This window comes from Mytilus trossulus, chromosome 10, assembly GCF_036588685.1.
Source record: "Mytilus trossulus isolate FHL-02 chromosome 10, PNRI_Mtr1.1.1.hap1, whole genome shotgun sequence".
NCBI lineage: Eukaryota > Metazoa > Mollusca > Bivalvia > Mytilida > Mytilidae > Mytilus > Mytilus trossulus.
In genome coordinates, this window is record NC_086382.1 from 77,185,887 (window position 1) to 77,201,228 (window position 15,342).

Below are 15,342 nucleotides of genomic sequence, written 5' to 3' on the forward strand. Positions count from 1 at the left end.
TTTATTATTTCAGTAGAAAAATAATGAAAGAAATATGATTTTTAACAGTATGTTAATATCTGATAAAAATTTGAAAAAAAATTATAAAAAATATATAAAGATCGTTGTTGTTTATACTTTTATCGGTCATTTTCGGTTTTTGTTTTAAAATATAAATTGTCTCCCATATTTTTGTCAAGTACGTCACAAATTTATGAGCACAAAGAGCACATGTTGTCCAAGGCAACCAAGAAGCTTTACTGAACAATTTAGTTAAATTACCGTATTTTAATTGTTTACATACCAAACAGACTTTATCAGTGATAAAATAATCGTAAGTTTAAGTGGCTTTAGAAAATTTGCATTGATAAATTTTATGAAAGATAATAAATTGGTTGTAAAAGTACAGTAAAGATGTTTTGCACATCATAATTTGTCAATTATATTCCTATTCATGTTCACAACTGTCAATATTTTATGATATTACATTGTTGGTCCTCTGTTATTTTAGGGCTCCCTTTATTTAAGGGTGAGGGAATTTTTACTTTAGGTGCTATGGGTATATGTTTGGATCAGGGACTGCCTAATGGTTAGGTATAAGTAATGTCACCTTATAAAAATGTACCATACCAAAAACTGTTGTTTAATAGGACTCTTCACGGTTAGTTCGACCATATTGGATAGGGGCAAAAATACGGGAAAACATCATAGAAACAGAGCAGTTGCTTGGAAACACACATAGGATTTCCCATGCTTTCATAATATTTCCACCTCTTTCTAAAAAATCTGCCCCCTATCCAACATGGCCAAACTAACCGTGAAGAGCCCTATTATACATGATCTTCTGATTGCTTCCTTTTCACAAAGCAAACAGCTTAATGTCACAATGTCTATGATGGCTCATCCCCTACACAGCTACAGGTCCCCAGATCTAGTACGACTGTAAGCATTTCATACCTAAAAAGTTAAAATTGAAGTTGGAATCTTTTGTTACAATTTTTGTACAATCAGTGAAAAAATAATACTTTTTTTAAAGGATGATGGCTGTCATGGGCCATATATTCATGTAAGAGCTAGATAAAAATTTCCATTGACCATTGTTGAAATGAGAACTCAATACATGTAGCAATATGTACATGTACATATGTATGCTAATTGTCTTCCATAGCATGTAAGTACAGAGGGAATTGCTGAAAAAATATGTCTTATCTCATTTTTAATTCCTACAGAAATTTTTATGATTCTATTTTAAATTCATGAAATCTTGATTGACCTTAGTGTCGTTGTTGTAACATTAAGGGACTTTGTTAACAACTATTAAATAGTTAAATAAAGAATCTGAAGTTGAAAAAAAAATCTTTATTGACCTTAATTGATTTCTGTTTAATTATTTGTTTCTCTGCTGAAGTGCTGTGGCATGTACTTGAGAATGTCAGTTTGCACAAAGTAATTTGTACTGAAGACTTAATTATGTCACTTTTAGGATATTTTAAGGTTTTATCAAAGCATTTTAGGAATAGGGTTTGTTAATTAAATTCTATTCTTACTAATGAGAATACTATTTACATGTCGTGTCACATTGATTAGTTCTTGGTTGAGAATTTATTTGTACATCAGAGCTTTAGAAACCAGACCAAAAGTGAGTCTTGCACAAGCTTTTATCCAGTTTGGTAGAGAGTTTACATAAATATTATATTTCTGACAGTTCACATACATGTCTATTGTTTTGATCCTACAATTTACACCTGGGACTGAAAGGTTTGGTTATTATTATAATGCAAATAGTTAATTTGTCTTTTCAACATAGAAATGCAGAACATGAAGAGGACCCCTAAATGACCTCTCACATAAAAAGAAATATCTACATTAATTCATAGTTTGCTAATCATAAATGTGAAAGTGAAGTAACAGGAAACTTTATTTATTTTCTTTGTACAATATTAAAAGAAAACATTTCTTTGTGAACCTGTTTTGTACAAATGTTGGCTGATTGCAGTACTAGTATAAATATAAACTGTATATATAATTAGGACTAGTAATTTTTATTTTTTAAGTCATTATGATGACAAATTATTGTAGGTACTGATACTATCTCACTATTCATGTTCATCTACATTCATTTATATTCCAGCTTTCAAACAAAGATGGGTCCTTTACCACAAGGAAGTAGAAATCTCCATATCAAGGCCAGTCAAGGTCCAGATATTAACATGATGAAATTTTACATCACACAAAATTCTACCACTTATGGTAGATACCATGAAAAATTTAAACCAAGAACTGGCCGACATACTGGGACTGGTTACTCTGCCAACTTCCGACCTGCCGTATATTATAACCAACGTCTGGATCAATCTGATAACCCAACTCTAGCGTAAGTATTTAAACTACAGACATGCATTTAACATATATTATACCACAGTACTTTCTATAGCCAATAAAATACACTGAGAACATGACTATAATTAATAACTAACAGCAGCTCATAGATTGCAGTCGATTTTTCTATTTACTGTGAATTTTAAAAGTTTGAAATTAGAAATGTTTATGAATTGAAAAAAGACCAAATTACCAAAGAGGCAATAAAAAATCACAATATAAAAATGAGGAGATATCGTATGGTTGTCTTTTAGACAACATTCCAGCAAAGTTCAAAGAGAATGGATGTAAGCAATTATAGGCAACCATACAACTTTCAACAATGAGAAAAATCCTTGCCGTAAAGTCAGCTACAAATGGCCCTGACATGAAAAATATGAAACAATTCAATTAAAAAAACTAACAACCTAATTTGTACTAATTAAAAAAGTTTAAGAAAAACAAATATGTCAGACAAGAACCAACCACTGAACTACAGGCACAGGCTCCTGACTTGGGACAGTTTCATAAATAGGGGGGGGGGGTTAAACATGTTTGTTAGCACTCAATCCTCCCTGTAACAGCACAACATAGGAACAAGTATTTGTCAGAAACACACAAAACCATGGCAAAACATTTAAAAAACTTAGAGAAGACAAAAGAGACTGTTTAGAAAACAAATGATAGAGCAATATGAATAACTGTTTAACATTTTACCTAGTAATAACTGTTTAACATTTTACCTAGTAATAACTGTTTAACATTTTACCTAGTAATAACTGTTTAACATTTTACCTATTAATAACTGTTTAACATTTTACCTAGTAATAACTGTTTAACATTTTACCTAGTAATAACTGTTTAACATTTTACCTAGTAATAACTGTTTAACATTTTACCTATTAATAACTGTTTAACATTTTACCTAGTAATAACTGTTTAACATTTTACCTAGTAATAACTGTTTAACATTTTACCTAGTAATAACTGTTTAACATTTTACCTAGTTTTCCAATTCTGTATAGTTACTGTCTTTACCCTTGAATTTGTTTAAGTTCTAAAATGTGTTATTTGTATTTACAGAGATATTTGTTCCAAGAACTACCACACAGTAACAGAGATAGCTTACCAACCGTACAAGGAGAATAGTGGTAGAGAACCGTTACCTGGTAATGTCCATCAAGTGGGGTCAGGATTTGTACGACAGAAACCAATCACATTTTCTAAAGATGCTGATGTAAGTTGGGTAGGGGAGTGGGGTTGTCATTAGGGAACTTTGTATTAGTTCTTATAAGAATTTTTATTACAGAAGCCTTAATAATATAATAGTTTGAGACTACGGTTTGTGACATATAATTTAAGGTTGTTTGGAATCATCAAGTCAATGGTATAACTGTCTCAAGCTTACCATAAAGATATATATTGTTTTAACTTGTGATTATGTTTGTGAGATATATTATGAAAGAAGAAAACTGTTCCAATAACTGGATTAAGTATGAAACTTATAACATAATGCAATTATGGGATACTACAGCTTTGTATATCAAAAAGATCAACCCTATAATACAACCTATAGTTGTTGCACTACTTTTTATCTTAAACAAAATAATCAAACATTTAGAACTGCATGTTAGAGTAGTTTAAGACTTGCACATATTTTATTGTTATTATTCAACACACATATAAATATTGTACACAAATTTATAAATAGATTTTTATTATTTTAGCACATACCCTTTTAACATACTATATTATCACCTCTTTAGTTTATAAATCATAATATATAGCAAAACAGTTTTGAAAATTCCACACATTTTCCTTTCACAATAATAAAGATAAATGTACCAATATAATTTTGATGGAGGTACAACATACAACTTATTGTAAAATGATTTGTACGGTTTTGCTATATATTATATATAATAACACTCTTATATTAGAGGGATTTATTGCAAGAACATTTAAAAATTAAAAATTCAATTGATACAATATATTAAGCATCTGTAAGAAAGGATTATGGTATTATTTAAAATATAGTCATGACACAGTTACAGATTTGAAATGTAAATTGATACAACCTGGTCATGTTTTGATTAAAGAGATAATGCATATAGCACTTAGTTTCTTTTTTTTTTAACTTTAAAGATGAAATGAAAACTCTATAAAAACCTACAGTAAGCCTTTGTCATAAGATGCCAATTTATACAAAATGCTGGTTAAATTTACTTAACCTCATCTGGCATGTCTGTTGACAAAAAGAAAAATCAAAGGGAAGTTGTAAAGGAAGCATTTTTGATTTACAAGAAATATATGTTTTTGCAGTAAATCCAATATATTGTTTTTTTTCTGACTTTTGTATTTACATTATTGTCTCCCTTTATTCTAGTTAAACATTTTTAAATAATGCACATCATTGTGAATAAGTCTGCAAATTTACTGCATTAAATTATTATGATGTTTTATTACTGAGAGATGAAATTTTGGAAATAATTTTCTGTACTGGAATCAATTGAATTAAATTGAATCAAAAATGGTGTCTGAAATTGAGTGATAATTTCAAAAATTGAAGACGAAGAAAAATGATGTACATGTATATTAAATATAAGTTCGACAGACAACCTTTTGGCATTGATTTTCTACAAACTTTGATTTCTGTATATAGACATTATATTCATGGAGAATGATTTGCTTCTTAAGAAAGGGAGATAATATAATCTTGTACTTCAAAGACTTTTTAATTTTTTTTGGCTTATCTTTATTGCATGTTTAGACTTTGTTATTGTAGGTAAAGGCAGTATTTATAGATACTAGGGCTGCCTCTGCACCAGCCAATATTCTGCCGAGATCTAAACCTTTATTACATAGAATACAAGCTAAGGATCCGATAGAATTAGAAAATGAGGGCTATGTAAGTTTTTAAAGCTGGTGTGACTAATGGCCAACAATTCACATGTTTTGACATAGCACTGGAAGAAACGGTTACAAGCTCATCAAATTTCATGATTCTTGAGGACACTGGCACGTTTTTACACTCAAGTACTCTTTGGATTAAGAAAGAGATGATATCATAATAATACACTGAAAATCCAGTCTCTTACAGTAATGTACAACCAGTTAACTAGTATTGAATGTTAAATTTCCAATTTCCAGTGACTCAGTTAGTGAGTTGCATTTTCAATCATTTTAGTTACTTTTTATATTCATATTTATAATTAAGTTGTACAAAAAACTTGAAAATTTGCATTTCTTTCAATGATATAATGTACAAATGACATTCTTATTTCAATTTATAATTGTAGAATCCTGTACTTTATATTGTTTTTGATGCACTTTTATTATAGTTTTGCACACTTTGTAGTCCTAACACAACCAATACCTAGCAATGCACTTTATACACACATATTCTTCTATGTACACTAGTAATACACATTACTCACATTTATTTTATTTATGTCCAGATGGGTTGACTTGTTTGCCAGTATAGCTGTCATTAAAGATAGTATTCAGCATGTGATGTATATTTATACTGACTTGACTTCTGTTCATATAAAAGTGTAACTTTCACTGTTATTATATAATATGCATATTGGGTGAATTCGTATAAGTTGGACTAATTTGAAATCAAACCCTTACAATCATTTAGGATATTCTTAAGATAATGACAGACATGCTTGTCCAGACCAGACCTTACAGTTAAAGATATTTTGCGTATGATTCGTTAACAGTCTCAGTATTTGAACCTTTGAAATTCTAGACTTGGCACATGGTGTTTTGAGCATTTTTTTTTATTCCTTACACCATCTGGTGAAGTTGTTCATATTCATTGTATAAAAACACTGTTTATCCCAAAATTTACTTGTCATTTAACTCTTCTAATATGACTCTGGACCCCTTTCTCTCTGGGGTGCTATGAGGGTATAGACATACACTCTTTTTGTCCACTTTACTTTTTTGCTGTATAAAACGACTGCATTTTTAAATTTATGTTAAATAAGTACTGCAAAAAAGTACTGCAAAAAGGTTTCTCAGAAGAAAAAAAAACAATTAAAAAAAATGGCTCTAGTAAAATCATAGTTTCAGTCCACTTTTAAGAAGTTATGGGGGCTAATGGAGTGCCTTCGAAGCCAGCATGTGTTATGATAATAGCATCAGAAAATACAGGTGCTATTATTGATAAGGTGTTTACAGTTAAGTAAAGTTTAAAAAGGTAAATGGTATTAATGATAAGTTGGATATTTTGATCTGGTTAAACATTTTAACAGAGCTGTTCTGACTGATGTTTTGACATTTAGGGTCCTCAGTATATGTTACATGTTCTGACTGATGTTTTGTCATTTTAGGGTCCTCAGTATATGTTATCAGAGACATCAAAGAGATTCAGGGGAGATCAGCCAGATAGAAGTAAGTACTAACATGATATTCAATTATTTATCTAACAATGATAGGTTTCTGATTTTCTGATACAAATATTGTACAGTTAAGAAAGTCAATATTAAAGTAACAGAATAACAATTCCTCATTGAGTAACTGAACAATATTGAATTGATATTGAATAAATGGTCACTAAAAAACTTTTTTGAAAGACTTGTTGAATTTCAACATCAAGGATATATAACTTTGACCTTCAGTTTACAGATTGGTTACTTTATCCCATAACTTTGACCTTTAGTTTACAGATTGGTTACTTTGTGCCATAACTTTAACCTTCAGTTTACAGATTGGTTACTTTGTCCCATAACTTTGACCTTCAGTTTACAGATTGGTTACTTTGTCCCATAACTTTGACCTTCAGTTTACAGATAGGTTACTTTGTGCCATAACTTTGACCTTCAGTTTAAAGATTGGTTACTTTGTCACATAACTTTGACTTTCAGTTTACAGATTGGTTACTTTGTCAAGGTGAATGATATAAGGGTTGAAATACAAAATGTACAACTAAAAAAATCAGTGGACAATTATTTTGAGAAAATATAAAGAGCTATATGACCATAATTACCTCTTTACTGTTGATTTACTCAGTGTTTTAGTTTACTTTCCATTTAGGGTAACAGATATTCTGCTAGTGAACACCCCACCTCGTTCCCTGATCTGATCACTGGTATGAACTTTGTGATGTCAATGATTCCACTGCCCTACCCAAGTTAGCTTAGAACTGTGTAAGTTATTTATGTTGTATTTTTCAGTGGATGTATCAATGAAGACTGTTGGTGACCCAGAGGGTACAGGATTTACACATGCCTATAACGTAGAACCAATCACATATTACCCAGGTGATCCACATAAGAATGATAGACCTGTGAGTATAATGGAAGCCCTATATATGATATTTTACATAACCATAAATAGTCAGTAGACTTAAATTAAGTTGATTGGGTCCATTTCCATGAATAATTTATAATATACAGAAATTAAAGTCTTGGTAAAAAACGTTGAAGTTTACATGTAACATATTTTTTGTTATTAAATAGTTTAAGTTTAAAACAAACATACCCTTTAGATCTAGAAGAAGTAGTATGAGTGCTGATGAGACAACTCTTAACTCACAATTTGTAAATGTAAATCATTATAGGTCAAAGTACAGTCATCAACACAGAACTTGGCTCACACCAAACAGCAAGCTATAAAAGGCCCCAAAAAATGACTAGTAAAACCATTCAAACAGGAAAAACAACGGTCTAAACTATATTAAAAACAAGAAATACTTATGAAACACATCAGCAAATAACAACCACTTAACATCAGGTTTATACAAGTTGTAAAATTGGCTTGATAACTGATTATTGAATTGTATTTATAAATTTTGTAATTGTTAAATAAAATCGATCCTCCAAGGAATGTGTGTGTGTGTGTCATTTTGAAGTGCTATATCCCCTAAACTATCCTATTTATGTCCACACACATAGTCATAATAAATTGGTATATATATTATCTGACAGAGATGGCAGACACACAGACCAACAGGGATTACTATAATGAAGACAGATTTCCTGAGATCAGAATATCCACACGTAAGTAAACCTCTGACCTCTGTCTGGAAGTGACCTGTTTATAAGTGATAAGTATAATTAGAAAGACAGATCGTTTAGATTGTTGTACTCAACAATAATGTTTGAATAGAACTCAGACTTAGAAGGTACATTTGATGGCTTAATTGGTTGCAAATTCACAGAAGGAGAATATATATCATTGTTGGTAACCAATTTCTAAATTTCAAAGCAATGTCTTTATATGTCTGTAACTAAACAAAAAATGGTTAAATTGTCATGGTGATGTCTTAAGGGAAAGTTTTCAAAACTTTGAAATTTAAAGATCCATTTGAATGAGCTCCACAGAGAACAGTATCTATTGTGTACAATGACTTCATTCAATGGGAAAATTCATGTTGCAAAAATTTAAATACCCAAAATTAACTGGTAAATTTTCTAGGAAAAAAATTGTATTTCTTTTTCATTAATATTACATTTCTGAAGAAAAATTCAGTTCTGTCCGGTGTTTGTGAAATATCTGTCTGTTTGAAAAACTGTTGTAAAACAACACTCTGTTACTTCCTTTTTATTGGAGATTATTGTATATATAAGTTTGCATTGTTTATTTTAAGGGAGATGAACCATTACCAAACCTGGCTTCAGGATCTGAGAGGGGGACAGGATTCACAAGAGAAAAGGCAAAACCATTGTATGTCCATAGAAATCCTATTGATGTAAGTATTGGTACATGCTGACAATGCAGCTGACAACATATAATTATAGTATGTCCCCAGAAATCCTTTGGATGTAAGTATTGGTTCATGCTGACAATGCAGCTAACAACATATAATTATAGTATGTCCCCAGAAATCCTTTGGATGTAAGTATTGGTTCATGCTGACAATGCAGCTAACAACATATAATTATAGTATGTCCCCAGAAATCCTTTGGATGTAAGTATTGATACATGCTGACAATGCAGCTAACAACATATAATTATAGTATGTCCCCAGAAATCCTTTGGATGTAAGTATTGATACATGCTGACAATGCAGCTAACAACATATAATTATAGTATGTCCACAGAAATCCTATTGATGTAAGTATTGGTTCATGCTGACAATGCAGCTAACAACATATAATAATAGTATGTCCACAGAAACCCTATTGATGAAAGTATTGATACATGCTGACAATGCAGCTAACAACATATAATAATAGTATGTCCACAGAAACCCTATTGATGTAAGTATTGGTACATGCTGACAATGCAGCTAACAACATATAATTATAGTATGTCCCCAGAAATCCTTTGGATGTAAGTATTGGTTCATGCTGACAATGCAGCTAACAACATATAATTATAGTATGTCCCCAGAAATCCTTTGGATGTAAGTATTGGTACATGCTGACAATGCAGCTAACAACATATAATTATAGTATGTCCACAGAAATCCTATTGATGTAAGTATTGGTTGATGCTGACAATGCAGCTAACAACATATAATAATAGTATGTCCACAGAAACCCTATTGATGAAAGTATTGATACATGCTGACAATGCAGCTAACAACATATAATAATAGTATGTCCACAGAAACCCTATTGATGTAAGTATTGGTACATGCTGACAATGCAGCTAACAACATATAATTATAGTATGTCCCCAGAAATCCTTTGGATGTAAGTATTGGTTCATGCTGACAATGCAGCTAACAACATATAATTATAGTATGTCCCCAGAAATCCTTTGGATGTAAGTATTGATACATGCTGACAATGCAGCTAACAACATATAATTATAGTATGTCCCCAGAAATCCTTTGGATGTAAGTATTGATACATGCTGACAATGCAGCTAACAACATATAATTATAGTATGTCCACAGAAATCCTATTGATGTAAGTATTGGTTCATGCTGACAATGCAGCTAACAACATATAATAATAGTATGTCCACAGAAACCCTATTGATGAAAGTATTGATACATGCTGACAATGCAGCTAACAACATATAATAATAGTATGTCCACAGAAACCCTATTGATGTAAGTATTGGTACATGCTGACAATGCAGCTAACAACATATAATTATAGTATGTCCCCAGAAATCCTTTGGATGTAAGTATTGGTTCATGCTGACAATGCAGCTAACAACATATAATTATAGTATGTCCCCAGAAATCCTTTGGATGTAAGTATTGGTACATGCTGACAATGCAGCTAACAACATATAATTATAGTATGTCCACAGAAATCCTATTGATGTAAGTATTGGTTCATGCTGACAATGCAGCTAACAACATATAATAATAGTATGTCCACAGAAACCCTATTGATGAAAGTATTGATACATGCTGACAATGCAGCTAACAACATATAATAATAGTATGTCCACAGAAACCCTATTGATGTAAGTATTGGTACATGCTGACAATGCAGCTAACAACATATAATTATAGTATGTCCCCAGAAATCCTTTGGATGTAAGTATTGGTTCATGCTGACAATGCAGCTAACAACATATAATTATAGTATGTCCCCAGAAATCCTTTGGATGTAAGTATTGGTTCATGCTGACAATGCAGCTAACAACATATAATTATAGTATGTCCCCAGAAATCCTTTGGATGTAAGTATTGATACATGCTGACAATGCAGCTAACAACATATAATTATAATAGGATCAAAGAAATTTTCAAAAATCATTTATTTATTAAATAGGTCATTTCGTGATAGAATCAAATCCAACATAAGTTCTTAAATTACAAGGGCCTGATATGAATTTAAATTAATTACAATGGATTTAATACCTTTATTGTAATATTTGATTGATATATAGATATTTAAGTTTAATTTACATGTGTTTATAAAGTAAACGAATATATTTTTAGGCTTATGATAGAGCTGATGATATTCCTGGTCTCAGATTACAGAGAACAAAGAAATCAGACCCAGCTGATTATCTGAATATGACAAATCCAAACAACCATTCTAGGTAAAACTTTTATTACAATTACAAACAATAATTCTAGGTAAAATTTGTATGTATATGAAGTAAGACTGCATGCCTATTGCTATTGATAACAAGTGCTGCCAGGAAGAGCAATGCTATCTACTGGAAACCTCAAATTTAAATCTTATTACTGTAAAAATCATTTTAATATACCAAGTCATTTTTGCTTTTATTCCGTAATCTGAAAATCAGGTTTTGTTTGAATGTTTCAGAACAGTAAAATAATTATATTTTCACCATGTATTGGTTTATTCTCAATGTTGTGGTATTTCTGAACAATGATTATATTTCTGTTTTCCTGATAGCAGACTAACAAATGAAAAATGTTTTTGAAGTTATATAATCATTGTATGTCTTTTTCAGCATTACAAAAGATATATTTAAAGGTCAACAAAGGCCAAGTCAAAATGAGGCTGATCGTCTGGAGAGAACTGGTGTTGGGAAACAGGAGTTATCTGGATACAGTGAAAATAATGATAGATTTGTAGCTGTTAATGATGATTATAGACGATTTACAACACATTACATGACCAGGTAAGGTTACCAGATATACTGGGTAACAGTTAAAGGTAACAACCAATGATTATAGTTGATTTACAATTTCATTGCATGACAGGTAAGGAAGGCTATGAGATATACAGAGTAACAATGAAACTATTAATAATTTCCTAGGGATGAACTTTAGTCCATAATGCCCCCAAGTAATATGTCTATACATTTGGCAGCACTTCTATGTCATAGGTCAAGTGAAGATTGCCTCTAAAGATTTCTATAAAGTAAAACCTTCATATTACAGACTTCACCATTAAACTTCAACATAAATTCAATTATGATAAGTAAAGCAGGCATAATATTTGGCATGTGCACTCCTGCTTTTATGGATTTTAGGATTGGACAATTCTTAAAAACATATTGATATGAGAACTATATTGAAAACACACGTAGCTTAATTATATAACCAATCTATTTTTAGGTTTGGTCCAGATCCCACACCTGTAGGAAAAGATCGTGAAGGTCATACTCGTGGGGAAATACAACGGCAAAAACCAGATGGATTTACCAAGAGTACATCTGTCCATTCTTATGGTCAAGATATACATAGCACAGATACTCTCAGAAGACTCGAGCCATATGTAGCAAGGTAAGTAATGGGCAACATAAGATATAAAAAAAGAAGATGTGGTATGATTGCAACAAAGAGTATACAGCTGAAGGACACCTACGGGTTGGGGAATTCTTCCTACATTGACGACTCTTTGGTGGCCTTTGGCTGTTGCAATTGTCTGCTCTGGTTGTTGTCGCTTTGACACATTCCCCATTTCCTTTCTCAATTTTATTTCAATGGCTGAAACATACAGAATACCTGGAAGGCTGGACAGAAAGCCAGAATTAATCATTTGTAGCAATCATAAGATATCAAAATCAAGTTGTATGGGCTAGTAAACTACTAGTTAAATATGACCATTGAGCCTTGTATTAAATAAATTATTAGAGTTAACGTCAAAGCTTATACAAGGCTCAATGGTCATATTTCAAAAGAAATGCTGACTTAAAATTTGATAAGTGCAAATTATCTGAAATGGAATTAGTGTAAATAGGTGGTATCAGAAATATGCTAGATCTAAGTAAATTGAAACACTCATCAAAACTTATTAGACACCAGAGAAAATGGAATATTATCAGGGAAATATCAACAAACAAGGGAATAACTTCAAAAGTTCCAACAAACAAATATTTTATATTTATTTTATTTTACAATATTATTAAAGAGAGGTTTCACATACACATTTATGTATTTATGTATTTATAGGAGTATGAAAGCCAGAGATGTGTTTTATGATGACCATACACACGATGCTAAAATGAACAGGAGTTTAACAGTGTTTTGAGTAGAGTTATAAATGAGTGAGAGATGGTATGTGGCAGTTATAATTAGACAAAACTAAATTGTTTAGTAAAATATAAGTTGCTGAAAACTTACATTTTATATTATTATGTGAATGTTTTTGTATCTTATAAAGACATGTGTCAAATGGATGTTATATTTTTACTGATTTTATATTGTTCTTGTGTCTTTATTTTACGGACACTTTACTAGTCTTATATATACAGAGTTCAAATTTCAATATTAAAAAAACCCATAAGTTGACATTTTTACATTCTTTTCCACGAAATTGCCCCCTAATTAGATAATAATATCTGCTTACATGCAGGTTAGTAACATCACATGGCATTATCTGGCTGGTTTGTGTAATCTGCAACACAATAGACAATTATTCGTAAACTTTCTTTTTTAATATTTATTTCTTAATGATATACTTAAATACAATTTTAGAAAGTTTATATGTTTGTGTATATATTCCTTATATTTATTTGCATATTTATGTTTATATACTGCAGTTATTTATGTGCAATATAAGGAAATCTTCATTTTATAATATGTTTTATGTAAAGGGAATGTTTATTAAAAATAGAAATGATACTTTATTAAGATTAAAAGAGGATGAAAAAAAACCAGTTTATCTAACATAAGACCTCCAGAGTTGAGTTTTAAACCCAACATTTACATTATAAAAGTTATATTTTTGGTTGATGTTCATAATATACTTTCCTAATCATCAAGCTTTAACCTACCTCTCTTCAGAAATCCTGTCAATAGTATTTTCTTCAGAACTTCTCTAGTTTTGTTTTTCGTCTGTAGAGAAGTTTTTGAAAACACAAAACAAACCATAATAGAAATGTCTAAAGAAGCATCCTTTATATGTAAAATTTATTACTGTTATAGAAACAGGGTGGTTTAGGTTTACTGTTTATTGTCACAGAAATAGGGTAGTCAAATTTCACTGTTTATTATTCATGATAAACAAATTTTGTATGCTGCTTTTTGCACAAATTTGCTGATTTTGAAACCAATTTCTAACTAACAAGTTATGCAAGAATATACTTTTCTTAACTATTTATGGGTGTTACTTTATTATATAAATATATCATAGTTTATATGCTTATTTCAGTAAGAAACGCAAAAAAAAAAGAAAAAGCCACAATATTATTGTAGATGACTGTATTCACATGCTTATCAAAGGTCACCCAACAAAATAGACAGCAATTTTAGACTTTAGAAATGTTTTATCTTTTTTGGTATTTCATTTACAAATGTATTATGTATTTTTCTTACATGTAATATTTTTAATCAGTATTTAAATTAATTGTGATAAAACCTTTTGCTGTTAAGTTTGTGACATTCAAATAATTATTTTTTATGATGATTTTATGTAATTCTATTTTTATTCTATGTTTATTTATACATTGTGTGTAATGACTTTACATGTCATGTGTTTTTTATTTGTTTATTTGTATCAAGATTGAACCATTCTGTCTGTCTGCTGTTGTTGTTTTTTTTCTATATAAGTTTTTCTATTCTTTTATGCTGCTCATTTAACTTTTGAAAACCATGAGCAGTAAAACCTTATGTTGTAAATTGAAGGACAGGTTTGTTGAATCAAATCAATGTTTCTTGCTAAATTAAATTTGCACTACCTACGTTTATAAATTAAGAGATTGTAACTATTGAGGTTTGGATTCAGAATATAGCACTGGATGTATATTATCAGTACCTAATGACAAGATTTCCAGTGTTATATATTGAAAATGAAAATATGTTTTAAATGTTAACCAATGAAGGTTGTGATATTGTAAAGTAACAACATGAATAGGTAATATTTATATGTCAAGGTCAGGTGATTAATCACTTGTCAAGGGCATGTGATCTATGGAATTGTAAAATAAATCATGATATGAAAAAATAAAAAAAAAAGTATCTGAAGTATAATTGTTTAAAATGTTTTTAGAAATATTATTGCCGCCTCTATCCTATTGTTATTCCCCTTCCCACAAAGTCAAAGTGGAGTTTAGGTTTACATTCTGTCCATCTATCTGTCGATCTATCAATCAGGCAAATCAGTTTTCAACATTTTGTTCCTCATGCTTGAAGATATTGATTTGATATTTGGTTGATTGTTTTGA

At 30.5% G+C, this 15,342-nt stretch overlaps 1 protein-coding gene across 3 annotated transcripts; it reads left to right on the forward strand.

Annotated features, from left to right (window-relative positions):
• Positions 1–173: 173 nt before the first annotated feature.
• On the forward strand, positions 174–15,148 carry LOC134688594 (stabilizer of axonemal microtubules 4-like). Of its 3 annotated transcripts, none has more exons than XM_063549405.1 (12): positions 174–313; positions 2,111–2,353; positions 3,421–3,574; positions 5,123–5,245; positions 6,678–6,738; positions 7,521–7,633; positions 8,274–8,345; positions 8,936–9,037; positions 11,198–11,301; positions 11,683–11,853; positions 12,293–12,460; positions 13,130–15,148. In XM_063549405.1, exons 2-12 carry the CDS (start codon positions 2,124–2,126, stop codon positions 13,206–13,208), a joined length of 1,377 nt encoding a protein of 458 aa, XP_063405475.1. In that variant the 5' UTR covers positions 174–313; positions 2,111–2,123; the 3' UTR covers positions 13,209–15,148. The 3 variants fall into 3 exon arrangements, with proteins under 3 accessions (XP_063405475.1, XP_063405473.1, XP_063405476.1); XM_063549403.1 differs by lacking the exon at positions 174–313 and adding an exon at positions 1,641–1,737; XM_063549406.1 differs by lacking the exons at positions 174–313; positions 5,123–5,245 and adding an exon at positions 1,679–1,737.
• Positions 15,149–15,342: the final 194 nt, after the last annotated feature.

Excerpts from the sequence above, each read along its gene's own strand:
- LOC134688594 (XM_063549403.1), top strand. The coding sequence starts at position 1,694 with ATGTCTATTGTTTTGATCCTACAATTTACACCTGGGACTGAAAG. Across the intron at positions 2,354-3,420 it reads TCTGATAACCCAACTCTAGC|AGATATTTGTTCCAAGAACT; the intron begins GTAAGTATTTAA and ends TTGTATTTACAG. Across the intron at positions 3,575-5,122 it reads CATTTTCTAAAGATGCTGAT|GTAAAGGCAGTATTTATAGA; the intron begins GTAAGTTGGGTA and ends TTGTTATTGTAG.